This window comes from Rhagoletis pomonella, unplaced genomic scaffold (assembly GCF_013731165.1).
Source record: "Rhagoletis pomonella isolate Grant_MI unplaced genomic scaffold, Rhpom_1.0 Rhpom_scaffold_00008, whole genome shotgun sequence".
Classification (NCBI taxonomy): domain Eukaryota; kingdom Metazoa; phylum Arthropoda; class Insecta; order Diptera; family Tephritidae; genus Rhagoletis; species Rhagoletis pomonella.
In genome coordinates, this window is record NW_023458562.1 from 9,573,440 (window position 1) to 9,592,393 (window position 18,954).

At 34.8% G+C, this 18,954-nt stretch overlaps 1 protein-coding gene across 3 annotated transcripts in view; it reads left to right on the forward strand.

Annotated features, from left to right (window-relative positions):
- The window catches only part of LOC118744145 (beta-galactoside alpha-2,6-sialyltransferase 2), a gene marked incomplete at its 3' end in the record, with an annotated part of 83,917 nt that overhangs the window by 26,960 nt on the left and 38,003 nt on the right, over positions 1-18,954 (forward strand). For all 3 annotated transcript variants that reach the window (XM_036476923.1, XM_036476924.1, XM_036476925.1), the window contains 2 exon segments: positions 760-1,293; positions 12,842-12,939. In XM_036476923.1, coding sequence (XP_036332816.1) covers positions 760-1,293; positions 12,842-12,939 — 632 coding nt within the window.

Here is an 18,954-nt window from a genome sequence, read left to right on the forward strand (position 1 = left end):
TACCTTGCCCTAAAGTTTGGCACGTTACTTCTGGGACACCCTGTATAAAAAAATTCATTAATTTCTGACATCGTATAAAAAAGTGTTTTCAAAGGACAAGTATTTAAATAAAGGACAAAATACGTTTTTAGAAAAATAAATGAATTCAAAGAGCAGCAACACGAGCAAAAGGACTGTCATTTGAAATTAAATACGGATGGTCACCATATGCATGGTGAAATGCTCGCATTTCTTAAAGGGATGCTCCCACTTCTTACACCCTTGGCACCCGGCTCTGATCTAGGAAAAAAGATATGACGCCTTGTACATACAAAGTTTTCGTACATTTCCAAAAATTAAGATATGGTTAAGTAGTTATTTACTAATTCAATGTTCAATAAATTTACTTGAAATAGGATACATATCCATGTTTGCACAGTTTTTTATAGGGGAGTACATCCATTCAGTTCTAAAGTTAATATCGTGTTTTTAAAAAAAATTTAAACCTTTTCTTTACGAAGAAGGCCTGATTCACACAAACTTTTTTTTAACGCTACGCCAGCGCTGCGGCATTCTCTTTTCTACTATGCACGAAAACGCCAATTTGTTATCCAGTTCTATATATTAGAACATAATTATGGCAACGCATCGGTGCCGTAGCGTTAAAGAACATGCGTTTGCAGCGGGCCTAAGGCACTCGTATTGTAGGATACAAAGTGCAAATAAATAAGTACCATCATGCTAATATGTGTTACACATGTTCTCTTAATATTTATATAGATCGCTGCTGTCATCAACGCAAGCTTCGAAGTGTTTATCATGTTCGTTGGAATCCCAATGAAAAGTTTATCGTGGAAAGTCGGGAGAAACCAGCAGTAAACTCATCAAAGCTTTCCCCACATCCCCGGTTGAAGCTATCGAAGAATACAAAACTCACCTTTAACCCAAAACTATTCATGTGCCATGATAAGCATTTAGAGAATTGCCAGAATAAAACTGCGAATTTTCGGCAACACATTATTCACATCTTTGAAAAATCATTAACTGACTCAGCAAATGAAACCAACTTCTACAACGTTAACTTCAAACCAATGTTTGCCAATAGCTTCGAAGAGCAGTACTACCCATCGTCATGTTTAGTTGTGGATGCTGGTGTGCGGATAATTCGTCGCAAGGATCCCGCATTTAACAAAATAGAAATTGGGAAACTTTTTCCCAAACAGAAGTTACTGCGTAAAGATAAGGATGTCAAGACCTGCGTGATTGTATCAAGTGCAGGTTCACTCTACGGTTCGAAATTGGGAAGATTCATAGGTATGTAATTCGGAAAAAGTAAAAAGCTTACTATTTTATTGATAACACGCTGCGACAGTGAAAATACACCCGAAACATAACATAGTGCATTTTGTAGTTAGGGTCGAATACAACATGCACGGTAGGTTAATGATTTGTTATTACGCACAATTTAGTGTGACAAGTGCGCTCTGTGTAAGAGGACATTCAGAACTGTATGCTTTAAACCGGTGGTGCGAATCAGCCTTCCCGCGGTGAGGACGGTGCCCACTACCGCTTTAAACGTCTGTGAGACCAGGGTTTGTATTTGCGCAATTACTTCAGTAAGTAATGAAGGAGTAGAAAAATTCAATGAAGCTGATTAAAACAATAAAATCTCTTTTCATTTCATTATTTGAAGTGTAAATAAAATAAGAAATAAATATTTTTTTCATTGACTTGGTACTTTTTCAGAGCTTTTCTAAAAGTGTAGACAAATCAAACGAGATTCTGCGGGAATAGATTTATATTTAATTTTTCCGCTATCGCCCGGCACAAAATCAGTTGTCAGTGATAAAATAGCTTAATTTCTTCACTTTTGTAGCAGATATTTGTCTAGAATAGGCAAAATGAGAAAATTTGCGGATTAGTGATTTCGCTTTTGCATTTTTATATTCTTTATTTATCGTTCACTTGATGCGAATTTCGTTTCGGTTCTGTTTAATTGGGCGAAATGTTGCGGCGAATATTACCCGACGGCATTGCTCTGTCCAACGAAATTCGCTCAGCGATTTGGTTCTGTTTATGCTTTAAAAGTTCAATTCTAATATATATATACTTTCAAAAGGCTAAAATAAAAATTACTATATTGGTTTGAAATAAATATTTTTTTCCTTTTTGTAAATAAAATAAGTTTAATACTGTAATAGTGTTATTGAGCTTTCTACCACGATTTTCTTTTTAAAGAAAAATGTAAGAAGCAATAAAGTCTAAGCGGTAGAAGTTATAGCTGCCGTTTCGGAGATTACCACATCTCTTCATCAGACTTCTTTCTCCAGACTTCAGAAGGAACCGAACCTGCATCATCGATGTGCAAAGCCAGCAATGATAACCACTGAGCTATGCGCTGAAAAAAATTTGTTAAACGCAAAAGTAAGGTGAATACGATGAAGGTGAAAAGGATGGTGGTCCTTTATCGCCTCTTGTTTAGCTGCTCCAGCGATTTCACTCTGTATTGATTAAAAGCGTTCTTCTTGGCCGTTGCTTTCAGACTGCATTGCAGGACCTGCAGAGGTTTTAAGCCCAAAATACAATAGTGGCAGTTACAGCTTTTAAAATCAGCTGTTACTGCTAACATTGGCAGCCACGGCTGAACTGATCAGTACTGCTAGTGCCACTGCTGTATTGTGTGTCGCATCCAGTGGCGGAATCGCCATAAAGTCTGACAGGCCCGGGCCTAGGACGGCAGGGTATTTGGGGCGGAAAACAACACACAGGTGGTTAAAATACACGCACGACTTAAAGTAAATACGTGTAAACTCAATATACCGACACTTATTCCGAAAAACGAAATGGTTTTGAAAACACCCAGGTCTAGGGAACTTTATATTGAATTCTACTTTAAGCTCGGAACACTTTGACGACTGCAACTTCACGACGTAACGACAGCGACATCATTTTATCGACAAATGTCGCCTTGAAGGCAGCTTCTTAAACATTTTGAAGACCTCAGCGACATAGCAAATAGCTGATTTTAAAGTTTTACATTTTGGTATATTTATTTCACAAATTGTGTATTTTTATTTAAGTAAATAAGAACAACATGAACAATCAAGAATATGTGATTAATTTTGCGACAATTTAATTTTGCAGCACTACATCTTCATTGTCGCCGGCAAAATTAGAAATAGATTTAATTTGGCGACGTCGACAATTGCAGTCCTGCAGCCAAGATGTCGTGCTGTCGTCAAAATAATTGTGTCCGTAAGAACGTGTGTATTTAAAATTTGACAGATGCTGCTTGTCGCTTGCTGTCGTCAAAGTGTTCCGAGCTTTATTGCTAACCTGACGAAATTAAGCACGCCAGATGCTGAAGAAAATGCCAAAGCATTACAAATAGTATTCCTATCGACTAAGAAGAACACTTTTCAGAAATATATCCAGTTTCGTGCGAAGTGTAGTATAAAGAAGTAAAAAAGTCTAAGTTCGGGTGGAGCCGAATATTAAATACCCAGCGCAAGTATTAATTATAGTTTTAAGGCTTTCTGAGAACTACCGTTACATGGTAAAAGAGTGGTCTTACCCCTATTTTTAACAATTTCGATAGTATGTTCAGTATAACTTAATGAGATATACTTATATAGTTAGATGTGGGCGGTATCACGCCCACTTTCCAAAATTCTATAACAATGTTACTTATTTTCAAGGGATTGTTCAAGGGAAACATCGAAGTCCAACAATTTCTGAATTTTACCGTTATATGAAAAGTGGGAGTAATTTTAGTCCGATTTCAATCATTTTAAACGTTTTGGTTTTGTGTGGTAAGCGAAATAATCGTATCAGGTTTGGTAAAGATTGATCGAACGGTTACCAGATATACACACCTGGTCATAAATGGGCGGTGCCACGCCCATTTTCTAAAATTTTATCGTAAACGTGGTGTTTGCTAAAGAATTATTGCAAACTTCAATGTTGAATGAATTAGTTTCTGTATTTACTGATTTATCAAAGATTTCGTGTTCCTATAAATTACCGTTATATGGAATGTGGGCGTGGTTATTGTCCGATTTTAAAACTTTTCAGCCGTTAGGTATGTTGTACCAAGGCTAATAATTGTGCCAAGTTTGGGAGAAATTAGTGTAGCGGTTACCAAGGTATACACATGTAATCATATAATTATACCCGAGCGCACTTGTGCACAAGGGTATAATAACTTTGTTCACATAACGGTTGTTTGTAACAGGCAAAACGAATCGAGATAGATATAGACAAATGTATACATAAATGATCAGGATGAAAAGAGAAATCGATTAAGCGGTGACTGTCTGTCCGTCCGTCCGTCCGTCCCTCTGTCCGTCCGTCTGTGCACACGATAACTCGAGTAAAAATTAAGATATCTTAACGAAACTTGGTACGTGTACTTCTTTCGGGCGTAGGACGGATGGTATTGAAAATGGGCTAAATCGGATAATAACCACGCCTACCTCCCATATAACGGTAATTTTCAGAAATACGAAAACTGCGATATTTTAGTAACTACTGAAGATTATTAACTCAAAATTTATATTTACAATAATTTTCAGACGAGAAATAAGAATATTATAACTTTTTGAAAAATGGGCGTAGCCACGCCCACTTATGGTTACATATGTATATCTTGGCAACCGCTGCACCGATTTTTTCCAAACTTGGCACAGTTATTGGCCTTGGTACAGGATACCAAATTTTTGAAATCGGACAATAACCACGCCCACACCTCATATAACGTTAATTTGGAGAAATACGAAATCTTCGATAAATCAGTAAATATTAAAGCCAATTTATTTAAAATTGATGCTTGCAACAATTCCTTACCAGGAAATACGTCTATAATAAAATTTTGAAAAATGGGCGTGGCACCACCCACTTATGATCACATATATGTATCTCGGTAACCGTTCTACCAATTTGTACCAAACTCGGTATTTTTATTGTACTTGCTACATAAAAGCAAAACGATGAAAATTATTGAAATCGGACTAAAATTATGGCTTTTCATATAACGGTAAATTTTAGAAATGCTTGAAACGTCAATATTTCGAAATTTAAGGACGCTAATTTACTCAAAATTGATACACCCCGGCTTACCATGTAGCGGTAGATTTCGGAAAGGTGAAAATCATATATTTAATACTTGCGCCGGGTATTTAATGTTCGGCTCCGCCCGAACTTAGACTTTCTTACTTGTTATTATTATGATTACTTAATGTTTGAAGATGTCTAATATTCAAATAAACAAAACCTAGTTATGTATCTAGGAGTTGCTAAATAAATACTCAAATAACAAAAATTTGGTAAATACTAAAGTAAAAAATACTTTACCATTTGGCAGCTGTTAGATGCTAAAGTAAAGGCGCTAAATGCTCTAGTCCAAAGTACTCGGGTACTTCAGAGATGCGACATACTTTCACTAAAGTACTAAGGTACATGGCTGAATACTTACAAACTATGTTAATACTTTATGATTTAGGAAAAATTATATCAGGGCTATTTCGAGATTTTCAAGACTACTTCGGAATTCCCGGGACTATTTCATGATTTTCGGGACTATTTGGAAATTTTCGTTATATTTGTCGATCTTGAAATCGATATATTTATCAATAAATTTAATGATTTTGCAAACGTTATATATATCGATATTGTTATCGCTGTTATAAACGATATGATTATTAATATTGTTATCGATATGCTAATAGATATTAACCCCCTAAAATATCGAACGTCCTGAAATAGTTTCAAAAATGCCGAAGTAGTCCTGAGAATACCGAAATATTTTTGAACGCGGTAGTTAGAAACTAAGTATTTAGCGCTGCAAAAATAAGTAAGTATTTACTAGCCTACTCGGTATTTAGTAACATCCGAAATACTTAAGTAAGTAGTACTTTGATACATATTTACTACAACATAAATACCAAAATACGTAGCACTTAATTTTAAGTAAATAAAACTTTGCCCATCACTGGTATCAAAAATGCAAATCACCTGCAATTACGGTTGCCAGACGTACTGATTTTATCAGTACAGTACTGATTTTTCAACTTTCGTACTGATTTTCATTCCTTCAATCAGTACGCTAATGTCCTGATTTTTTTAAATTTGTACTGATTTGTACTGATTTTTCAATTCTGTGCATTAGATTTGTAATAGGGTTCTTCCCACCGAGCTTGGTACGCGGTAACTTGGTGATCGGTAATTTTTCCCCATGTATTTTGTTTGTGTAATATTATTTTACACAAACAAAATACTTTACGATTTGCTTAAGATTTTTATGTGTAATATTTTATATTTTGTTTGTGCAATATTATTTTACACAAACAAAATACTTTACGATTTGCTTAAGATTTTTACATAACGTTGCAACTTTCTTAAAATTTACTGTAAAAAGTAAGAAGGAAATAATTAAATTATAGTTGAATTGTTTTCGGTAATGTTTGATATGCGCAAGAAATTAATATAAAAGACCAATCGTTTTATGGGCATATTGCGGGCATATATCTGGTGGCTGGATCGCGTGCAATCCGCGTTGACTTCTTGCGCAAGAAAGAAATGCATGTTTTAGTCGTTCCACTTTTATTTCTAATGCTCGAGTTTCGCATGCCCGTGGGAGTCGGGTGCGCACGCTGGCAAATAAAAATTCATTCCGACCAAACTATATCGAAATGCACGCATTTTTTTCATAGATAAATGCAGAAAAGTTTATTACAGAAGTTGTTGTTAAAAATGTTCATCCACGAGGCGCCGAAATTGCTTAAATGTTAAGTTTTTCATAAAAAAAATATTGAAAAGCAAACAAAAAATTTTTTTGTAAAGCAAATAATTTCATTGTATAGTTTAATGTTTTTTAAATCTGCACCCAAAAAAATCGTTTCATTCGGACACTTACTTTCAAAGAAAAATAAAAACTTCCAAAACTCTGGCGTTTCACAGTATTATCTGCTACTTACATTCATAATTCTGCTTGGAATAAAGGTGTACTGAAAAGTACTGATTTTTATAGCATGAAAAAGTCTCATGTACTGATTTCGCGCCAAAAAAATCTGGCAACCCTACCTGCAATGAATCAAAGAATTTTTCTTTTCATTTTCCTGCTGAACTTTTTTTGTGGTTCTTGGTTTGTTGCTTTAATTTTCCACCCTACAAATTTGTTTGGTTTTCTAAGATCAGACAAGATTAACCTTGAAAATATGATCGAAAAAATAGAAATCATAAAACAACGATTAAAAATTATTGAAAAAATAAAAAGCAAGGAATAAAGATTATTTTTGTTCGATAAACTAAAAATCATAAAATAACGATTAAAAATTATTGAAAAAATAAAAATCTAAGAATAACGATTATTTTTGACCGGAAAAATAAAAATCCTAAAAACGATCGTAATTATATAAATGCAAAAATAACGATTATACAATGATTTTTAAATAAAAATCCTTCATGATAACGATTATTTTCGGTTCCTGGTTTTTCTTTTCTTTTTTTGTATTTCTGCCATGAAAGACAGCTTCTCATTAAAATGCACTCGCCGTTCTGAGTCGGCGTAAAATTGTAGGTCCCTCCCCTTTGTGTGACAACATCAAGGCGCACACCACAAATCGAAGGAGAAGCTCGGCCAAACACTAACATATGTGTAAGCGCCAATCTATTATTATTATTTTATATGAATGTTACTTTTTTCTACTGAAATATGTATATGGTTTGAATTCGTTGGGAATATTGTGAGATAGATTTGTAAGATGTGGGTAATTGAGGGAATTTTTCTGTATTTTTGTGGGATTTTTAACAGAGAATGTCTTGCATCACTGTGCCTAAAATGCGAAAGGGGAAGAATTAATGCGAAAAGGGCAGTTTTCAATGCGTTTGTCGCATTGTAGGGTGCCAGCATTCCGCATTACAGAGTAACCCCCCGATACTGGCAAGCGACAAACTGTGAATTGATGAATCAACGAGATCAAACAAACATACGTACAGTCAAGAATGATAGAATGTATTCTCTCAATCGTGACGTACAGTCTGCTTTAAGACACGAAGAAGGGCACAGCACGGAAGATGTCATCCGACCTACAGAGAACGTATTAACGAATACCGGGCATAAAAGCTCAAACTCAAAAGAGCCAGAGCTGTAAAAAATTTGAAACAATTTAGCAATCAATGATTGTGCTACCAATATTATTATTGCAATGAAAATTGGTTGCTTTCATTCTGATTGTAAAAATTAAATCTTACATTAACAAAGAATCATCAGTCGTTGAACTAAAACGAGCCAACAGAAAGGGGGCCGCGCTGACTCCAGAAATTTAATGCCCCTTAATCTCCATCTTGCAAATCGGCAGGAATGCGAGCAACGTTACTGTTGGTGGATATGTGGACGGGAATGAGCGAGCACTAATTGTGGATACGGGCGCATCACATTCCATCATTCGGCATTGCCTGAAGCCAGGTTGAGGACAGCAACTGGTGCGGACACCCAACATGCAAAGTTTCTGTTGGGAATGTGGAAGTGTTACACAAGTTCATAGTGGCGGAGATTGTGGATGAAGTCGTCATTGGGGTAGACTTCTTACTTAATCAAGGTATCCAGATCGCCATTAGCAGCAAGCGAGTAATCCTAGAGGAAAGAGAACAGATTCCACCGAAATCAGAAACAGTTGTTTGGGTGAAGGCTGATGTGGATTCTGGGAAAAACAAATCGTGAGTGGTTGGTAAATCCCTGGCTAAGACATAAAAAGATGGACGCGTTCCAGCTCGAGTACTTAGTGAGTTCAAATCACCAATCAAACTGCGAAGAGAAACTGTATTGGAATAATATCGAGAGGTTGAGGCCATCTTCAATTGCGGAATTTTACCTGGAAGCGATTCCATTGGCGAGAATGACATTGCGGAAGACATAACTGCTTCTACGTCAGGGTTGAAAGGAAAATACCATCACAAGGCTAAGGAACTTCTCCGCAGATTCTGAAACATACTCGACAAAGATGACAACAAACCAGGTAAAGAACATTGGGAAACATCGCATTGATACTGGTGATCCAAGGCCGATACGTCCAGGATGACCAAATGTGGTTCTGCAAGACTACCGAAAACTAAATGATGTGACTAAGGACAGCTATCCATTGTCCAGAAACGATTATACTCTGGACGCGTTGACCCGCACGGAATGGTTCTCAGTAGAGCTGTCAAACTATCGATAGTCAAGTCCATCGATGTTTTACGATAGTCTTAAATGTGACTATCGATAGTATCGACCCATTTCATAAGTTTTTCTAAATCCATTTATTTTTCGTTATCTTGCTATTATAAATTTGTTTATTTTAAAGGCTCACGGTTGCATTTTAGTATCGAGAAATATTGCTGGAAATTCATTCGCCGTGTAAACAGTCAAAAAGCGATTTCAGAAATTTTCCCTGCAATTCGCCTTTCGGAAGTAAAAAACTTTCTTTCGAAAGACACTTTACATGCAAGGTGCCACTGCTCATGAAATTGCTTTCTGAAATTTCTCAATTTGACAGTCTTTTGAAATATACTGCATTGCCACGTCTGACACGCTCTTAAGACGGCAATGTAACCTCTGATATTTCCACGCTTAAAATAAAAAATGGCGCTTTTAGAAATAATGCCATGAACCAACTAAACAAATCACCCAGCACTGCAACCGTGTATTCGTAATTGCATTTGAGAAAAAAAATAATAGTTGATATCGTAATCTTTTAATCGGCTGTTTCATTCACACACATGGCTTCATTCCGTTTTATTCACATGGCGGCGAAAAAATTACGTCTCTGCAAAAACGAACTTTTTTCCCACTCCGTCCTGGGTGATCTTTATTCGTTCGTTCGTGAAATAATGCTGCCAAGTTTTGTTCTCTTTGAGCCAATTCGTGCAAATGTCAAAAGCGCTAGGAAAGAAAATAAGTTATCAATAAAACGATAGTGGCGATAGTACTAAAATTGTCGATAGTTATTTCATGTGACTAGACTATCGATACTATCGATAGTATCGTCGATAGTTTGACAGCCCTAGTTCTCAACGCTCGACCTTAAAAGCGGTTATTGGCAAGTGGGGGTAAGTGAGAAAGACAAGGATAAGAAAGCCGTCAGCGTTGGAGATGGTCTTCGGCAATTCACGGTGATGCCTTTGGACAAGGCAACGCTCCTGCCACTTTTGAAATACTCATGGGCCATATGCTGAAGGGACTACATGTTTGGTGTATCTAGACGACATTATCGTATTGGGTAAAAGCACCTGTAGGGAAAACACGAACTACTGAGCCAAATTTCTAGTTCAGTACTAGTTCTTTTTCGCCAAAAATGACCCAGTCCGATAGTAACTAGTCACGCACCAGTCCAAAAGCAATGAAATGTGGTACTTTCACTAAACTATTTTATTTCAAATTTTAAACGCAGGGAAGGTAATCATTATGAGAAAAATAATTTAAATCAGCATTTAATCATTATGTTATGAATGATTATTGGGTTTTATTTTTTCGCTCAAACGGAAATAATCATTATTTGATTTTTATTTTTGGGATTACAAATAATGATTATTTTATGATTTTTATTTTTTCGCGCAGAGATTATCATTAATTTTGAGTTTTATTTTTCCACTTAAAAATTATGATAATTTATAAAATTGAAAAGGCCATACATACGCAACCTACTGAAATTTTAACCTGAAAAGTCTGGGTCTTATTCCTCTTATAAGGGTGCGGCTACCTCTCAAAAGGATACGTCGGTAATCACGCTGGTATAGTTTTTGAGTTGCTTAATAATCATTATACTTAGTGATTCCATAAAAAAGGCCATGATCCTGAAGGACAATTGAGAAAGGCAATGCATTTGCAGAAAAAGAGGCATTTAAAAAAAAGTGTCAAAATAATTACCACTTTCTCACTAAATTTATTTAAAAATTCAAGCCACCAGAGCTACCTTTTTATAAGAAAAGACAAATTAATTTTTGTTTATGCAATCCAGCACAGCTACCTTAATACAGTCAGTCAATAAAGTTTAGGTACAACGATTTTTTTACAATACGGGCAACTGTTTTTTAAATATTTTAGTTTTCGGTAATTTTTTATAAAAATATGGTAAATTCTACAACAAAATCCCCAAAATCAGAGTTCCAACCCTGTGCAAAATTTAAGAAAATTCTGAAAAATTTCATTAAAATAATTCACTTTCTATTTACGCTCTCTAGAAAAAGTTGAGTTTTCAGTTTTTTAGCCCATTCAATTTTAGTATAATGAAGTGCAAGTATGAGAAAGCAAGGGCTTACCAAACAACAAAAAAAATTGCTAAATATGAATGGTAAGTCCTAGCTACCTCAAACTTGCACTTTGTTATACTAAAATTGAATTTGCTAAAAAACGGCATACTTAACTTTTTTCTAAAAAGAGTGTAAATTGCAATATTTGGAAGGGAATTTTCGGAGTTTTCTTTAATTTTGCATAAGGTTTGGAACTCTGATTTTTGGGGTTTTTGGTGTAGAATTAACCATATTTTTATAAAAAATTAGGGAAAAATAAAATATTTAAAAAATAGTTGCCGGTATTGTAAAAACTTCCCTGTACTTAAACTTTATTGACTGACTGTATATCTTATTTAAGTTAAGTACGACAAAAACTTTCGAAGTACTTCATATACATATAAGCTTAAAAAGAACTGAATTTACTTAAAAATTAATATGCTTAAATTTAGACAAGTAAGACAAAGTGAACTAATATTTTTACTTTTAAGCAGAACGCACTTTTGTTTTTTACTTACTACTTAGGTTTAATACTACTACTACTACTAATGTGGTTTATACATTTTTAATAAATGTGCTTAAACATTTCCTTCCTTCAACCGATCGTATTTAATATAAAAGGGAAATGTTTCGACAAGCCTGATTAGAAATATAGATCTAAGGTGACGAATTTATAACAGGTTGGGAACTATAGAAAATGGATGCAGATCGAACTAGATCTCATCTGTCGAATTAGGAACTGGTCTGGAACTAAAGAAAAGGGGATGCAGAACGAACTAGATCTCATCTGTCGAATTTGGAACTGGTTCGGAACTATAGAAAAAGGGCTGCAAAACGAACTAGATCTTATCTGTCGAATTTAGAACTTGTTCGGTACTAGAGCCAAAGGGATGCAACGGGGGACAATTGACACTTCCTAGGACATCGCAATGTTAAATTCGCCATTCGCTAGCATGCAAAAGAGAATTAACGCGCACTAGTCATGGTTCCAAACGCACTAGAACCGAACCAGTTCCGCACTAGTTCGTTTCCCTACAGGGGCTTTGGGGAACACCTTAAGAATTTGGAAGATGTTCCTCTTATTATCGTCGATTTGTTCCGAATTCCGCCAGCGCTAGGTAGAAAACGGAACGGCTATACACTGCACCTATGCTAACGTACCCGGTTCCAGGTGCAGCATTTATTTGGGATACGGATGCTAGTGGGTGCCATTAGTGCGAGCGCAGGTGTATAAAGGCGTTGCTACAGCGCACACCAAATTCTGTTGCAAAGCAGAAAGCGACGAGTACAGAGATCAAGTGCCTTATTATGTTTTTTACATAAAGTGTACATGTTTTGTACATATTTACTGATTTTTAAGATTTGATTTTTTGTGATACATATAATTCCCCTATTTAAGTAGCTAAATTAAATTTTTTTTTTGAAATTAAAGCTTTTACGTTTAAAATGCAGTAATATATTAAAGTTAAGGTCTCTTATATGTACGTAGCTGAAGACAACACTGTGCTTACTTGTTTACAGGGATGTCTCAAATTTACAAGAATTATACGTATATATAATGTAACTAATTTTAATAACATTTCTTTCTTTCTTTAAGACACCCACGACGTTGTTATGCGATTTAATCATGCGCCTACATCAGGATATGAGGTGGACGTTGGAAGTAAAACCACAATACGGGTCTTAAACTCCCAAGTAAGTTGTACACAATATGGGTTTTCACACCAATTTCGTTACGTCGCACAGAGGAGTATTTGCATAGTAAAACTGTAATTAAATAAAACATGAAACTTAATCATGATTAGGAATTTATAGGATAAAGATTACTAATTACACTTATCTTAGGATCATTCTCGGAAATATTTCGTTATATCACCGTACGACAGTAAATTTTACACACAAATAAGTAATTTTTAAGCAAAAAAACACCGACTTCAATTCTCATATACAAATTTAAGATTATTGTTAGTATCTTCATGATCCAATGATCGGATTTAAACCAAATTAGGATGGGACCACCTGTGAGGTAACACCTTTCCTCTAAAAAAAGAATTATAGAAATCGGTTTACATGGTCCAAACTTATGCGGTAACATACATAAAAAAAAAATATTTCGACAAATTGATAACCTTTTTGTGCAATCGGTTAAAAATAAATATAATCGCAAAACTGTGGGCCAAATATAGTAGAAATGCTTTCTAGTTTTTCTCTCTGACGTCAGGATATTTTGAAGGACTTAGAAATTTGAAAAGTATGATTTCTACAAAAAAAATTTTTTTTATTCAGTGTAAAGTAGAAAAACGGATTTGATACCTAATTAAGGAAAAAAATCTGTAGAATTAAAGCCGGTTAAATTTTTTGGTGCATAGGACGCTGGGGATTGAAATTGTTTTTTTTAAATTTTGTCCTACAAAATATCTTTGAAATTTTGCGATAATTATTTTTTAAAAAATTATATGTTCAGGACTAATATGCACTCAACCACATCCTCCAAATTCATCCTTCTAACTTTACCCATTCGTCCTTGCTAACCAAAAAAGTTTACTTCTTAAGTCTGCAGAATTTTCGCTTCCATTTAGTACCCATGTTTTTATTCTATATTGCATTGAATTTTTGGAATTTTTCATATCATTGAAACTACACAGTCCTTTTCAAAAACATCCTGACGCCAGAGAGAAAAACTAAAAACGCAGTTCTTCTATATATGGCCCAAAGTTTCGTGAGTATATTGATTACCCCGTGCGTTTTGAAATTTTTCGGTTTTTGTCGCACGGTGTATTCAGTTACCATAAGTCCACCAAAAACTTTTTCAGAAAAAGATAAGAACGGAATTCGTTTTGGTAGAACATATTTAGGTTTGACGAATTTAGATATGAACTTAGTCCTCTTAGACTGGCCCTTGATTGCGAGTCGTGCAAAAAGTTTTCGTTACTAAAGTATTGATGCTTTTTCAATTTCAATTAAGTACTAAATAACTTAAAAATAAACAAGTAAGAAAGTCTTAGTTCGGGCCGAGCCGAACACTAAATGCCCGGCGCAAGTATTAAATGTACATATGCTTTTCACCTTTCCGAAAACTACCACTACATGGTAAGGAGGGGTGGTTTTGCTCCTATTTGAAACATCTTCGATAGAACATTCAGTTAGAAATAATCAGATAAACTTATAAAATCATATGTGGGCGGTATCACGCCCATTTTCCAAAATTGCAAATAATGTTACTTCTTATCAAGGAATTGTTGCTAGTATAAATTTTGAGTAAATTAGCGTCCTTAAATTTCGAAATATCGAAGTTTCAAGAATTTCTGAAATTTACCGTTGTATGAAAAGTAGGGATGTGCCGGGTATCCGGTAGATATCCAGAATTCGGCTTATCCGGGGGTTTTTCTGTCCGGCCGGATATTGGCTAAAATCCGGCCGGTTATCCGGATTTCAATTATAGAAGATTCAATTTAAAAATCTAGTTCAAAATATTTTATTTACTTTTACAATAAAATTTATTACTAATTATTAGTAATTAGAGTTAAAAAATTATGTATTTTTAATTATGAAAAGAAGCACTACCGCATAATCGGGCAACAACCTATTTCCATTTTCAACATAAGCGCTACCCGATGCACTCTTTAGAAGTTCACTGAGCAAGGTGGTGCGCAGAGCCACTTCATTGCCAGTGTAAACAAATTTGAAATTCTTCGCGACTATGCTTCCACCAAATTAAAGGATCTTCTTGTCTGGGTATAAGGGTTAGCTGTAAATATTTCTCCATTTCTAAATCGCTGCCTTTTTGCAAGCTTTTATTTTTCTGTACGTTCGCACAGTGGGACTTCCCCATATAAGATGCGATCAAAAGTAGTAACCGTCCTACAAATTCGCTGAAATTTCGTAAATGCTCTATTCTGCACTTAAGAATGAAGAAATCTGGAAAATAGTAAATGTCGACGCGCTACCACGCCCAAAGCTCTTGTGGTGGAAATAGTAAATGTTATCTGATTTTGATGTAATTCATATTATACGCTGGTTTTAATTATAAAATCATACATCTGAAAGAACTTCAAAATTGGCTTACATTATCGTCCACCAATTCCAAAAAAAGAGGCGCAAATTAAAAAAAATATTTTTTGATGAAATTTGGTGTACATTGCTCGTTTGCGCAAACATTTTCCAATTTTGGAGACAATAAGGAGTTTCTTACTATGACACCTACCTTCTTATATAGCTTTTTTAGCCCCACGCACTAAATTTATTTTGTTTCTAAAGAAGTTCCTATTTCTTCACTTTAAAAATGATAAAACTAAAACATTTACAATACCTGCATACTAAATTATGTGCATGATATGTATTTGCACTAAAACTTTCAATTCTACCTTGATTTTAGATAACAAAAGCTGTGCTAAAACAAACAGGACTTTTGCCATCGAAAACTGATCTCGTCCAGAGAAGCGTCCACTTTTGGTTGAATGCTGAATCTGATTAATAGATTCGCTAGGCATTAATATCCATTTCCATTTTATTTTGCATATTATTTATTTTGTGTACATATCAGAGTCTTTTCCTTCAGCTGTATAATAAAAATTCATAGGAGGTGTGTCTATAAAAATCTGAATAGAGGCTGAACTCGCAGTTCCTCGCGGCTGGAACTATTTCAGATATGACACGTATATTTAATGTTTACTTGTCCTAAGTAAAATTTACCTCGCTTCCTAGGTCCTTTATAAATATCCCATTTTAAAGTAAGCACTCGAAAAATTTCATACTAAAAAAATTATGTAGAACTTTAAGAGAAACTCTTGTAAATTTCACTATTCATATAAAAACTTAATTCAATGCATGACCACAGATATATTAAAAAACTGGTCACCAATCAGATTGCCTTATTATATATATGCAAAAGTAGAAAAATTAATTTAAATTACTTTGTCGTAACCATCCATAACTACTGGAGTCAATCGCCACTTTTGGACTACTGCACCGACTTCTGGGAAGTAGCTACTCTATTAACCCGTGGTTGTGCGCAGGGTAGTGCAGAGTCGAACGCGTCTGAAGTAGAATTCCGAAGAACTACGAAAGGGGGCGCCCATGAATCACGCAAGTAACTACTTTAGTAGCTCCTGGTAGTGCAGAGAGAGCCGATGGTGACTACCGCCCAGGGCATTGCCTTCTAAAAGTAATCGCTGAAATACGCGGCAAGTAGTCGATCGGTAATAGACGGAGTTTACTTGGTTACCGTCAGTTCTGTAGTAGCTCTCCTGTGCTGCTGGGAAGTCAATTAAAGAAAAAAGTAAGTGCGCCTGGGCCACACTGGTGAAGTGAAACTTACGTTACATACATATCTATTTTGTGTCATAACCACTATACATACAAACATACATCCGCATTTGATTAAGTTTATATTTTTGGTCTATTTTCTATCTAGATCCCTACCTCTACCCTGTTCGTTCTAATTGCATTTATGTTATTCTGTTTTCCTTTATCCTCATTTTTATCTTTATACTCTATCGATAACAAAATCGATAGTAACATCCAATAAAATATCGATAACAAAACCAATAAAAACATCGATAACAAAATCGATGAAAAATTCGATAAAAATTTCGATAGCAAAATCGATTATAATATTGGTAGCAAAATCAATTAGAAACTTGATAAAAACATCCATAACAAAATAAAAAATCGATTAAGTAGATAACAAAATCGATAAATATCGATAACAAAATCGGTAAATATCGATAACAAAATCGATACAAATATCGATAACAAAATCGATGAAAAACCAAATCTATAAATATCCGTAACAAAATCGATAAATATCGATTACACTTGATAAAAATATCGATAAAAACATCCATAACAAAATAAAAAATCGATTAAGTAGATAACAAAATCGATAAATATCGATAACAAAATCGATAAATATCGATAACAAAATCAATAAATATCGATAACAAAATCGATAAAAATATCCGTAACAAAATCGGTAAATAATAATAATAATAATAGATGAAGAGGTTACCATGGTATACACATGTAACCATAAGTGGGCGTGGCTACGACCTTTTCCAAAAATTTATAATATTCTTATTTTTCGTCTAAAAATTATTGTAAATATCAATTTTGAGTGAATAATCTTCAGTAGTTACTAAAATATCGCAGTTTTCGCATTTCTAAAAACTACCGATATATGGGAGGTAGGCGTGGTAATGAAGGAAGTATACGTACCAAGTTTCGTTAAGATATCTCAATTTTTACTCGAGTAATCGTGTACGCAGGCGGACGGATCATTTATGTATACATTTGTCATATAGACATATATAAAGGCGGACTACCCCGTTCGTGTCCGTACTCTTTTTATTAATAATTTTTAGCGTTCCTTTCCCAATCTGTCTCACTGAGAGCGCGACAGAAATATGCTGAATACTCTTTGTTCGAATCAAATTGATTTTGAGTTTCTGTCCGAACGACTTGGTGATTCGGGTTGCCGTGTTCCCCTTTGTATGCGTTTACAGCGAATTGCATGTATTACTTGCCTTCAAAATCGTATGTAGGCAACAATATTATCAGCACTTTGCTTCAGAACAAAATCAAATGTGCCGAACTGAACGGTGAACCGTACTTCAGCACCCTCTCCGACAAAAATTTTTGAGAGCAAATAAAGAGTTCTCCGGACACGAACGGTGAACCCGCCTTAAGTATACCACTTTCGTGGTAGATCTACCACTTTTTTTTTGCTAAATTGCGTTTCTACCACATCTACCACCGTAAGCTTAAAGTCTACCACATATTACAATTTTGCTCATTTTACAATGTGGATGATTTTTCCATCCGTAATTTTCTGTTGATTTTGTGTAATATCATGAATTAGATAATTGTGAATACGACATCTCTCTAATTTTTGCATTCCATTTTCTGTTCTTTTCAACACGCGCTAGGTGCTAGGATCAGTGAATTGGTGTAATTCAGCTGGCAAGTTAATAGCTTTAGACGGGCGTGCACAAAATGGACCAATTTATGAAAACGTGACTAGGGTTGCCATATTTTTTAAGCGCGAAATCAGTACGTTAGACTTTTTCATGCTAAAAAATCAGTACTTATCAGTACATTTTCATTCAAAGCAAAATTATTAATGTAAGTAACATATAATACTTTAAAATGCCAGAGTACTTGTTTTTAACAATATTTTGGTATATAAATAAAATATAGTTCATAGAAAATAAGTGTTATTCATTTTAACATAAGTGTACACATTATTGTACACAGGAGCCAATAAATTATTTTATATTTATGACATTTTTGAATAGCAAAAATGAGATCATTTCCTATTTTTAATATTTTTATTGAGCTTTGTACCACGATTGTTTATTAGGAAAAATTGAAAAAGCAACAAAGTCTAAGCGGTAGAAGTTATAGCACTATTTCGGAGATCACCACATCTCCTCATCAGACTTCTTTTTTCTAGACTTCAGCAGGGATCGAACCTGCGAATTCGATGTTCAAAGTCAGAAGCGTTAACCACTGAGCTATATATAGCCACAATAACATTGACAAATACATAGTTTAGGAAGAGCCTGCCTGAAACTATACCAAAAAGCAAATGGATGAATAGAATTGACAACAACAACCACGCTGTCGAGTTTAAATAGCGGCAAATCAGCTGCACTTGATAGTAGCTGAAGTCTAGAAAAAAGAAGTCTGATGAGGAGATGTGGTGATCTC